This window comes from Larimichthys crocea, chromosome VIII, assembly GCF_000972845.2.
Source record: "Larimichthys crocea isolate SSNF chromosome VIII, L_crocea_2.0, whole genome shotgun sequence".
Classification (NCBI taxonomy): Eukaryota; Metazoa; Chordata; class Actinopteri; family Sciaenidae; genus Larimichthys; species Larimichthys crocea.
Window position 1 is genome coordinate 25,772,788 of NC_040018.1, and position 12,859 is coordinate 25,785,646.

At 40.6% G+C, this 12,859-nt stretch overlaps 1 protein-coding gene across 2 annotated transcripts in view; it reads right to left on the reverse strand.

Moving 5' to 3' along the window:
* The window catches only part of cdh8 (cadherin 8), an 85,807-nt gene extending 79,301 nt beyond the window's left edge, over positions 1–6,506 (reverse strand). Inside the window, exons 1-2 of one of the 2 annotated variants that reach the window (XM_019254043.2) lie at positions 5,910–6,506; positions 3,322–3,847 (exon numbers count right to left, since the gene is read on the reverse strand). In XM_019254043.2, the coding sequence (XP_019109588.1) occupies positions 3,322–3,579 (258 nt within the window). In that variant the 5' untranslated portion in view covers positions 3,580–3,847; positions 5,910–6,506. The remainder of the gene's footprint in view (positions 1–3,321; positions 3,848–5,909) is intronic. The other variant, XM_010731974.3, reaches the window with a different exon arrangement.
* Between the last annotated feature and the right edge of the window lie 6,353 nt (positions 6,507–12,859).

Below are 12,859 nucleotides of genomic sequence, written 5' to 3' on the forward strand. Positions count from 1 at the left end.
GCAATCTTGCTGTTCAGCCTGAATTGATGAATATTAATGGTTGATTATCAATTCTCTTTGTGCAACAACACATACAATGCTGTGCCGGATAAAAGTGTTGGACAATGGGATGAGGGATCAGTCAATTTACTACATCTGCACTACAATTCAGCCTGAAATCCATCATTATCAGTCCTCACACACCATATGCTAAATGATCGCTGGGAAGTAAAAGGAGTCTGGAGAAGTTACTTCTGAGGCTGTGAGACAATTCCAGCGCTAACTGCCATCAATCTGCCTCACACCACAAAGAAAACACATTCTGATCTCTCTTTGGTGCAAACACAGCAATTTGTTCACTGTTTGTCTTTTGTTCTAAGACAACATTTTGCCTTTAATGGCCTGATGTAAATGAGCTGCGTCTGTGTATGTTTGAATAATTGAAACAGCTTTGATTGAAGAGGCAGACCGCTTGGAAATCTTGGCTGATTTTGCAGAAGGTTTGGACGGGCTTCATGCCAAATTGAAGAAAGGTCTTCAACAAGAGCACGGCGACCATATATTCTACAAGACTCTCATTTTATTTTAAAACCCAGGCTACACTTTTTCATTATGGTTGTGCAATGGTAAATCAAGAGCTACTTTGCCTAAAATTACCCTCTGCTTGCCTTACAATGGTCTACATGAGAGTCTTTACACATTGAAGTGGAGTGGTATCTCCCACTCGTCATCAACAATGCGCAAACGTCCCCAGCTCAATCCGCGTGAGTGATATGCTCAAACCTATCTACCTTCACACTCCATTTGCCTATTTCTATTCTTAATGATGGGTTATTTCTGAACGGTCCCTGGCTCATGATGAGTAATCCTAAAATCCCTTCCAACACCATGTTCGTTTTAAGCTACAGCCGAGCAACAAGCTTTCACAGCTGTCTCCCCTGCTTCACTTTAACAGGTACTGCATGTCTGCTTCCCCGACGCCAACGGGACTGACGGGGGTTGACGAGCACGCCGCTCAGTGAATCACAATGTCAAGAAACGACGCGCTGAAGAAGAACAGCAAAAGGGAAGGGTGCTGTCACGCCTTGTGGCCGTCCTTCTCACTCTTCCACACCTCCGCCTCCCCTAACCCTTCTCCCCCCGCTTTCCTGCATTTATGCTAATAGTCTCTGCTGAGAGAGAACACAGAGAATGACATGCCGCTAAAAATCGATGGCACAATCTCTCTCTGTCCCTCACACAAACACTATCTCTCACTCTCGTTGTTCATGTAGTTGAGGGGAGCCCGGTCGCAGACAAAGATTGGGGATGCACGTATAATTAAACCTCAGAGTACACCAGCACAAGCAAACCACGGGATGGAGAGAGTCCAATCTTGGCTTGGACTTCCTTGATAATAGGCCCACAATCACAGACACAGACAGCCTCGCACACAGCGAAGGAAATTGTGCAAAATACACAGAGAGCTGTATGACCCACTTGAATCACACCACCCACCCATTTGATTCATTTTTTAATTAAGTGTGAGAAACACAGAGAAAGGGGAAGAAAAGGAGACACGGGGACTGAGAGGAAGAAAGATTTATAGTCTTAAACCAATACAGTGCCATCTTGGTTTAACATAGGACTTATCTTAGCTCTGCCAGGCACACTCACGAGCACTTAACCTTGCAATGAACGCAACCCATCATCATCGCCTCGCAAAAGGCAAGCGGAGTTCTTCTTCACCGAGTTGCCCCCCTACTCAGCACCCAATCCTTGCTTGTCCTTCAGCAGGAATATGTGGGTACCTATGACTAACCTATCCTACAGTCAGGTTTCTTGCAAAGCTTTAACTGAGGCCTTGAAAGAAAGCATCCTTCCTCCATGAACTGGAAAACAACTTTCTTGTGCCACCAATCCTTGACAATCTCAAGAACATTTCACACTGGGGCCAGAGGCACCCAGCACGGTATTCCACACAAGAGTGTGTGTCAGGCTAGAATTATGAATCACAGCTCTGTTATCCATGTTTGACATTATTAGATGAAATCTTGGGCTTGTGTTTGTTTTTGTTTTTTTTGTGTCTTTTTTTAAGAAACAGATTAATTGTCTGTAAATATATAACAGTTTGCCAGATGATATCATATCTTCGATGCTCAGTATCCTAATTCCTAGCTCACGTATGGTCACCGTGGCCCTGGTGAGTGTTTGTTTGTTTCAGAATTCTGATGAGCAGCCACTGTCAAATCCAGCAGAGGCTGCCTAATTGACTCGCTTGAAAAATTAATGCATCACTTAACAGCATTTTTGTGTTCGTATCGTATTTAGCAAACACAGGTGCAAATCCCGCATGGTGGCAAATGTTTAATTGATGCAGCCATATGACAATGCTTGGGGATAGAATAATAAAACAAAACAAAACAAAAAAAAAAAACAAGAGGAAGTAAAAGTATTAAAAGTATTTACTTAGACCACAGATGACTAATTTTTCTTGTGCAACCAGCTTTTTTATTTTAATGCAACCAGACGTCATGGCCTGAAGGGTTGAAAAGATAAAATTCAATGTACTACAACAGCAATATGTCATAAACAAGAAAGTCAGACCCACCAATTATCAAATATTAGGCACAAAACATTGTTTGCAGAAGCTATTACTGAACAAGATCAAATATTATGCTTGATGGCCTGCATTCCTGCCCATGCCAGAGTGGCTGGGTGATATTCTGGGGGAGGGACGTGAGCGGTTGCCAGGCTGACTCTCCCCAGGTGAGTCCCAGCAATGAGCTGTGAACAAGCTGCTTTGGCCAGGCTGGCCAGCAGCCTTCCCCTCCCTTGAAACCTGCCTGACACAGGCCAGGGAGCAGGTGGCCCTTAGCCGCAGGATTAGCCTGCAGTTCTGTTCATTACAGAGCCACAACGGAAAAACTAACCATAACTAAAATAAGCATCTCTTATCCATGTTATGAACAATTTGTAAACCTTGACTTGGCAAGAAAAAAAAAAGCGTGTGAAGGGTAAAAAGGAGAGACATGCATCTGTATCTTGCATGGAAGATTGTAACTGTAAGTACACACATAACAATCTGTGTGACTGCTACACAATGTCTTGGATTTCAAGGACATCCAACACAGCAAAAAATGTTTCCACCATTATTTAATGGGAGTTTAATTATTTCCAAAAGCATTTCGCCTTCGCCTCTCTCTCTCTCTCTTGTCCCCATATCTCTGCTTCCCCTTGACAACCAAAACCCTCCCACTGCCCATGGGAAGACGAAAAAATGGAGGGAGCATTCAAATGGCCGAATTAATGTTTCCACACGATAAGCAAGCTTAATATAATGCTGACAATCACAGCACTCACCCTGCCAACTAGAATTGGATCGGGTCCAGAAAATTCCTCCAGCACAAACATTTGATTCCAAACCCATCCTCTCTTGGCGCGGCTCAGTAATCTTTGTCCTTCGCCAAGACCGCTCGCCACCACTGCAGACCCACCAGTTTGTGTACTTTTGGACTGGCCTATGATAGGAGTCATAGACACGCAGGGAACACAAGTAATCCACACCAGCAGCAAGGACATCCACAGATCCACAAGCATCTCCTCGGACCGCTTTGGCATCCTGTCGTTGTGTGTTTTGTTTGTTTGTTTGCTTGTTTGTTTTACGAGACTTTTCTCTCTCGGTCTCTCGTCTCCAACTCCACTATTTAGATCAACAGCTCCTTCTTAGATAACAAGAAAAGGTTACTTGTGTCCTCTTTGAACGGTAGAGCTTGCATTCATGGTGTGATAAAGGTCACTTGCATGGTTTGGCATGCCTCCATAGCAGTTGGTGAGGGGGTGAGGCGCTCAGCACAGCATCCATTTGGCGTTATTCCGAGGGGGAGACCTAGGAGGGAGCAATCACAGTTTGTTAGTTTTCTTTTAGTCTTGTGAGAAGTTGTCACAAGGTGGGAAAGAAAGAGGAAGGCAGGAATATGAAAGAAAGGTTAAATAAACATTTGGATAAATCAGTGGAGACGGCCAGGATGAGAGACAAAATACATCTGCCTCTAAGGAAAACAAAAAGACAAAAGAAAAAGGATTAAAAAACAGGAATAAAGGAATAAACAAGGATTAAAATTCTCATTTTAGTTTAAGAAGCAAGATGGCACTTCATCATAAAAAAAGATCTATCTGTGGTCACCATGGCCCTTTATTGCATTCATGTTATCCTACAACAATTGAAATAACAAATGGGTATGTCTGTACTCTAAGGCTATTCAGCCCACAACATCAGATTGCTTTGCTTTAATCTGTTGTTCTGCGGATTATCCTGGAAAGATTTTGACCAATTACATGTTGCTTATGATTAATGTTTTCATGATACATTCTGGGTGAAATATTGTTACATGCTTCAATAAAATTCCTTAAACATCCATGCGTGCAATAGTGTCAGCTTTGGATAGAGAGTGTGGCTGCAAGTGAGATCGCTCTACAATGTCAACAGCGCTGTAGCTCACTGATATAATACTAATCCAGATGAGATCATTGTAAAGGTATTTAATAACACATTTAATCTTTGAATCGAGTATGTTGTATTACATCTGGACTGCTGTTTTCTGATAAGTAACTTTTTCTTTAGCAGACTAATCAAATACAAATAACCAAATTAAAAAACAACAGAGTGACATGACTGTAAAATAAGATAAAAGGGCTCAGCCTGATGTAAATTTTGCCCCTTTAATCCAAAAAACAGCTTTAACATTCACTGAATCAGCTCAGTCGTTTCAGTGTACAGCACACCAATGTGCATTATTCACCAAAATGCAAAACCAGAGAGGTGAAAAAAAAAAAGCCCAGACACAAAGGGCTGAGCTTTGGCTTGTCCTCAGCGAAAACGGATGCAGGTGGACATGCTATCACAGCACAGTGTCAGTGTTAGTTCTGGTAAGTTTTACTCCACACAGTATGTCACTGCGGACATGTGCTGCTGCGTGGTTCCAGCTATGCAATTCCAAGGACAATAAGCTGTAATGTAATTCACCTTAAGCCAACTGCAATATCATGAAGTGTGGAGTGAACCGAGTTACTGTGACATTGTCTAACTACAAGCACTATAAAACCCAGAGATTAAAAGATGCAGGGGCATGTTAATTAAAACAAGAGAAGAGAGGTGAAAGAAGATGAAGAGAATGTAAAGCTGGTAAAATACAAATTTAGAGATATTTTTTTGATTTAAACGAGTAAAACCTGACATGAAAATGTGTTTCTCTCTCTCTTTTTAGTGCATTTAAGTCACTGTGATGCGTGACTAAGCAGGCAGTTTCAGCACCACGGGGATAGGACAGCTCCCCGCCAGAAAGCAGCCGGTCCAGACAGCTGAGCCGAAAACAGAGCGCCGGCAGCGGAGGAGCTGTCCAAGGTACACAGAGAGAATATATTTTTGCAATTTCTATACACAGGATAGAAAAAAATAAATAAATGAATGAAACCAGAAATCAACCCACAAAGTTTGAAGCTTCTAATTTCCTTTTACGCCCCTGCAATAGTCTGCAGCACATACCCCGATTACCCAAAATTCACCCTCTTTCTCTCTCTGAAGTTTTATGCTTTGAGGAGACATTGTTTCCAACCAGTCCTCCTCTGTGCAGTAAATGTGGCACCAGAGCGCATAAGCAGTTTAAATTCAAGGGGAAACTAATCATATTCAGGCAGCATATGTGCGCCTTGTACCGCGACAGATGCAAGTGAAATGTGAATAAAGAAGGTAGCCTAAGTTGCAGACCTTTCTGTAGACTTGCTCTGTCGCTGTCATTCTCGCTCCTGTAAATTTGCCGGGGAAAACGTTCCGTATCCCCGCGATGGAGGAAGGAAGCTTTGCCAAGTCCTGTAAAAGCCCTTTACTAAAGACTAATGTAAAGCAGTAATACCTGTTAGGTTTATATAGCATGGTGGAGGGCTGTACTTACTCGTGAGACTTGCATCCTTTCCTCCTGCTGCATCATTTCACCGTTGTTGTTTCCCCCTCTCCTTCAAAATACGCAAAAGAAAGTCCAATGCCTTTCATGCGAGGCGGTGGGAAATTAACAGAAACGCGGAGAGGCGAGAGGCTAGAAATCCTTCCTGCAGTTTGTCAAGGCGGAGTGACAGTGTTGGGGTTTTTGTAGTTAAGAGCTCCGACAGGCTTGCTGGCCGACTGGAAAAGTGAGGAGGAGATGGAGGAGAGATGCACGGTGGCGAAGAGAGCCTCCCCTCCGCGCCGCTCATTGGGTTGATGAGGAGCCGGGTCAACAGGCGCACAAATGAACGCGTGCCGCTCTTCCCAGGCACGGACGCGCAGAGATTATCGTTTCAAATTGCCGACTATAGCTGTGGCTCCTATATAGGTGTGCGTGCTGCTATTTTTTTTTATTATTTCATCACTGTATTTTTTTTAATCCTCTGTTTTTCCTCTGTATTACAACTCTTTGTTGAGGCAACGGCACATGAGTTCGCTCTCACTTCTTTCTGTAATTAAATAGGCCGTGCGATCAGTGAAACGAAACCGAGGCTGCTCATTTACGCTGTCATTTGATAGGGTAAAGAAATGGACAGATGGACACACGCACACTCTGGCCCTGTTGTCACAACAGAAAGTAAAACCAGTCATGTCTTACTACATTTCCTAGCCCTCACACTGACAGGTTTATGGTTTGCTGTATTTGTATTCTTGACACATTAATGTGGAGGAAGGAAAAAAAAAAAAGAAAACTAAAGCCGAGACCATTAAAAGACAAGGAGGTGGTAAAGTGTTACACAGGTCTTATTAAGACTGTTAGTGAAAAGGTCATGCTCATCATTGCATAGCTGAATGTGAGTGCTTGTGTGTGAGAGCAGGAGAGTGTATGAGTGACAGTAGAAGGGCCCCATGTTGCTGTCCACAGAGAGAGCCCTCTAGTGTTTGCCTGGCTACTTGTCAGCAACCAGGTAGGCCTTGAGGGAGCAGGGTTTATTAGCGTAGCAGGAGAGGATGGTCAGTATACTGTCTGACACACGCATGATTGAAAATTTTCAGCAGTGAGATTGAAACTTGAGGAGTGAAAGTTTGTTTGCAACCACAACATGTTATTGTACCTCACCACCCCTACACGGCAGAGCTGTTCCTCTCTTAGGCATTGCCTGTTGGAGGCCTTTTGACCCATGTGCCAGGGATCCCAATTAGCAAAGACATCAAGTCTACCATTATTTTTTTCTGTACCATTTAATTTCCCTCCTACTCATGCTTTGATGTTGCAGCTGCGTTTCAGATGGGAATTCTCCAATCATCTTTTTTAAAAGCTTCTGCTGCATAATACATTAGACTGTAAATGTTGAGCCATGTTTCTCTTGCTCGATGGGAATGAGGATTTCATTGACGGACACTTTGAGCTCATGTGTGGATGGAGTTAAATATATAAAAAAAAAAAACCTGCTTAGGGGGCTGATCGTTTAACATCACTGTAAATGTTTAAGTTAATAAACAGCGAAAAAGCACATGCCAGTAACTGAACCTGTCGACGCGGTGCAATTATGTTTAAGATGCCGTCACATATGCACTGTCTAAATTACTGATGCTGAATACAACAATACTCTTAGAAGACCATGCATTAATGTTATTTATGGCATGTTCTTTCAAGTAAAAGTTCCACTGACATCAGATGAATCTGAAAATAACTAATCATTCAAAATCACCTTATGTGAGCGGAGTTTGGAGCAAATGAAAAGGTTCCAGCTTTAAATTAGTGATTAATTCCACCGACATGGCCCTTGCCAATGATCAAAATATCAGATGGCTTTGAAAAAGGCAAAGTAAGTGAAGGGGAAATGGTCTTTAGAATCCAAGAATCCTCAATCGATCATTAGTTACTGCTTTGTCAGTGGTATTAATCACAGAGCTGTTGCAGTGTGCGCCACAGACTTCAACATCTGAAACTCCGCACAACAAGTCCCCATCACAGGGATTGTTGCTGTATGAAGGTTGTGTTTCTTGATTGAGATTTTCTTGTATGTTATTTGCTATTTTTTCAAGCACAAGCATGTCCACTCTCAGGGTATTTCCAGTTGCAAGTATATGCCTGTTAAAGCAGATGCAAATGTCATCAAAGACACATTTTTGCAATTATATCCCCACCACCACTACCACCACTATCGCCCCCACACTCTAATTTGGCCAGTTTTTCAACTCAACTCAACTCAACACTATCACCTATTTTGATGAGCAGCCTACTTTGAAAATGCATCCAGCCTGAGATAACCGGCAGCCGGAAACCATACGTTTAGCTTGATGTTCCTTCTTTACTTTGATTTACTTTTCCTTTATAGCTGTCGTTGCTGGTAAGCCCCCCTGCTGTGTGCCCACTAGCCTCATCCTGACAGCTACAATTGGCTTGTGACTGGCCAAGCTCATCTATGGCAAAGGCTGGAAAATATGTTCCTCTTTGGAAAGATGCCTTCAAGAGAAAACTGTAATGACGAGAAAAAACAACCTTATTTTTACACTTTCGTGATCATGGTCATGCAAATGATGAATCTTCTCAAGGTGGTCAATTCAGGTCAAACAAAGCATAAAACAGTTTGTCTCCTCCACCTTGACTATTGTAATAGACTGTGGTTTAAATTAAAGCAATGTTTAGATTTTTATTTTGATTTTTTTAAGTAGGGATGTATTTGTTACCTGCAGTAGACCACAGGCTCCCAGTTTGGAGAAGGAGACAGGAGTCATGGCATAGAAGTAGAGCAAAGCACTGCTGTGGACAAGGTCAACAGAAAAACAGGAAAAAAAGTAGTAATAAAATAATATAATCAGTGTATGCTATAGTGAGCATTTTATCACCACTTCACCTTGACGTCAGATCTGTGCTGTAATGCATTGTGCACAACACAGGTGTAGAAATATGTTAATCCTACAGCTGAGACAATGTAGCGCCAAGAGAACGGGCTGTCTGACAGCATAGTAAAATAGTGACAATATGCACTATATGTACACTTAAACAGATATTGATTTTTTTTTTTTTTTTTTAGGTGAGCCTTTTTGTTACGGGCCTTGGTGTGTGTGTGGCTTGTTGTCTTTTGTTTCTCTTTGTTTTAAGGTATCGCCCTTTCTCTCTCCTCCACAATCAGCTGATTAACTGATTAACAGCTGGAGGCTATAAACTCCTACCGGGTGTTTCAGTGGTGGTGTGGTCCTGCAGCCAGTGGTTCGTTGTGCACGGTGTAATCGTTTCTGGCCGGCATCGCTTTGTTGGAGGAAGCCTTCTACTTATGTTGTATGAGTTTTTGTTGCTGAATAAATCCCTGCGATTGCAGACGGTCCTTGGTTCATCCTTTTGTTTGTGGTCTTTACTTCAATTGTTACCTCCCTATGTTCGCCTAGTTCAATATCTGCCCTGTCGGGGTCATAACACTTTTTTATGTGGTTAAACCACATTATTGTGCTGATCCTGTCCACAGGACTTTGCTGTACGTACTTACCGTGGCAAGACTGTTTGGTTCTCCAAACTGCATGCTGACCACAATCTACTATATGTCGGTAATACAATTCCTACCCATAAGTTCCTCATACAAACCCACTTCAAAAAACCCAAACCATCCTGTTAAGCCAGGTAACTGAATGAGTATATCTACATGCAGTGCTTTACAATTACTAAGCACAACTCCACAGTGTTTACAATTTGGCTCTACTATATATCAGTGTGTAGTTGATCTTATATACAGTAGGTCCAGGGGAATATTTAATCACATGCTTTTTAGCATTGTTTTTTCAGTGACATATTCAAATGTTTTGTAGTTTACAATTACATAAAACAGAGAAACATGGTAAATCCTTGCACAGGACAAAAAAGAGAAAGACAGAAAATCAATATTATATTATTCTGGCCAAAAACAATACAAATGATGAATCAGTCATCATAAGTGTTGCTAATTTGTTTTCTGTCAAATGACTAATTCCTTTCAGCATCTAAAATGAGTTTTACACAGTTTCATTACTTCTCTCTTAGAAGCAAAGTAGGAAGTAGCATGACATTGTTATGATGAGTTAGTTTTAGTTGTCTATATGTCTACATAGCAAATTATTCAGCCATATACGTGGCATATCAGATAATGCTCAGCATTACACCTTGCAGTTATTGAGGCATTAAAACACTGATGGTGACTGAACACATTCTGAATGGACCTGGGTCATATATCAAACTCATCTGGTACCACTTTACTGTTAAAAGAAATCTCACACTGCAGTTTTAAAGGAAGTGGGACCACTGGGACCAATGCTCATTCATTTCTTCCTCCCAGGATTTCCCAGCTGATCAAGAGATTGAAACTGCTGCCGTTTCCCTCCAGTTACAAATGTGTATCACTCATGTTTGGGTTACTGTTTGGGTCAACGGGAGAAGGATTACAAAGACATTATCAGTTTCAATACAGTTCAGGGGTTAGTGTGGTGTGGGAGATGAAAGTGGGGGGCAATAGCTCTGTGTTTAAATTAAACAAATTGTCTCTTCCGTCTCCCTCCTCCTCCTCACCCCCCTGTCTTGGTCAATAAAACATTTAAATAGAATATCAGTAAAAGAGCTCTATTCAATAGGCATATGCCTGGTAAACATAAAAGGCTTGGAAATACTCATTGTTCTTCACTGTCAAGTGATGCCCTCTACATTTTGACAGTATAATAGTAACAGCACAATTGAGTACCCTGGCTGGTTCCTTCCATTCAGCTCCTTCAAAACCGCTGTGGCTGATTTCAGGCATGTTTTTTAATTCTTCTTTGAGCTACTGTGAATTGTTTAAAATGTCAATATATGCAAATCACTCCTGACCTCCTTTGAATCATAATAAGGCAGCATAAAATCAAACTCAATTCAAATTTAATATGAGAAAAATTAGGGAAAAAATATAGTTTCTGCCTAAACACTTTGAGTATTCCTGTTCAGACAATATGCAAAGAGCACAAGCAATCTGTCTTTGACGCCTGCCTTTAAGCAAGCCGAAATATAAGTACAGCATGTGGCACATTAGCATTCCTAAAAGTCACACTTTAATTGGTTGCAGATTGAAGTTAATTGATTTAGCTGATAGTTTTAAATCTCCTGAAGATAATTAAGTGCAGTGTTGAGAATTCTGATATGTTGACATTTTGAGAATGAACAACCTGTAACGTGTGGGTACAACATAACGTTAACTAACATCTTAATCATGCAAATTGAAAAACACGGCAGATTTAATTATCACCGGTCGAATCATTGGTCCTCATTAATTACATTGGGCTTATTTATTCACATTCACATATCTATTCCACTTACTTTCCCAATTATGCAGGACAGTCCTCAGACCCCTGCTGATATAACAAACAGTAATTCCATTCCTGCTTCATTAGGGCATGCATGTAATAAGACGCTGAGGGGATGGAGGGACAAATGAGTATCCAAGGTTGAAGATGTGCAGCAACAAGAATCCAGAGCATCAGAAATCATTATTATACTTTCTTACATATCATACTTACATATTTATATACACTGACTCTACTGTAGGGATAATGAAATGTGTGGCAAGGAGCCTCATCTTATATCTCCAGTGACACACACGAATTAACAATGCACAATGCACACAGCTCATCCATAATATTAGAGTATTGTTTATTGTGTGCGTGATTATTCTGTTTATTTCTGTTTGCAAGTTGACTCAACAGTTGTAGTTCACATACGGAAAAAATTAATTGACTGAACTTAATTTAACACTTTAGATCAGCAGATGTTGAACTATCTAAAGCATAAACTAGACTAATTAATGAACAGTTTCAAGTTATATTTGTCAGAAGACAGAAAACAGTTCCTGGAAACTAAAAAAAAGAAAATATTTAAAAGTAGTAGTAGTGTAGTGTTTAAGGAATCAGACTTGAATTGGGGTTTTACTTCCAATTCAATTGAAAATGGATCTGAATATCTTCGATAAAGACTTCATTAATGTAAATCACCTAAAATGTCTTCATGACAAATAACTCCGTGCCTTCATAACATCCTAAATAATTCAAACTTTGAAAAAAGTCACATCAAAATGACAATCACATTTTGACTGTAACATAACCATAGCCAAATAAAATGGCATATAAATGACCCAAAGTACAGATGACATGTATAGAGATGTCATTAATTTACAAAGTATTAGACCAACTGAATATTTAACCTGAGGAAAAGTCGATATGATTCATCATCTTAGGACCATGAATGTATAACATGTGACAGCAATCTATCTGTGGATCAGCTGCCACCCCAGAACCACCACACTGTTTTTAATCGATGGGATGGTGTTATACTGTTTTCAAAAGCCTTAGTTTTAAAGCTACTGTGCACTTGTAAAAGCATATACGCAAATCAAAAAGTGATGCAAATAGATGCATTGTTATATCACTGTACCAAAACCAGAGTTATTGTAACTTGCAGAGGACTGTGAGAATTGTTAAATACAGTAAAGGACACAGTTTTGCTTGTGGTTTAAACTTTAGTTTGACAATGTTTCCATTCCTCTATTTATGTTCACTGGGCACTAAAGTATTGTTATGGTTATGGATATGGTTACCCTAAAGTAAGATATCTCCGTAGGTGCTTAAAATTGTTCAAAATTGGTGTCTATGACAGCAAATGTTTGGTAATTATGTACAGTTCTGTGAATAAGATATCCAGACAGTACCTGTAAGTTGAAATGGACATACCCATTAGTATACACTGATTTGATTAAAGGTGAGTTTGTTTTAGTAAAACTGCAGTTTTTTTCAAACAGTTCTTTATAGAAACTTGCAAGAGAAAGTCACACCAGAACTTTTCATGAACTAGCTATATTTATTAACACCAGGCGGTCTCTCCATTTCCATCAGCCTCTCTGACAGTCATAATGCTTTATGAGGATGGGG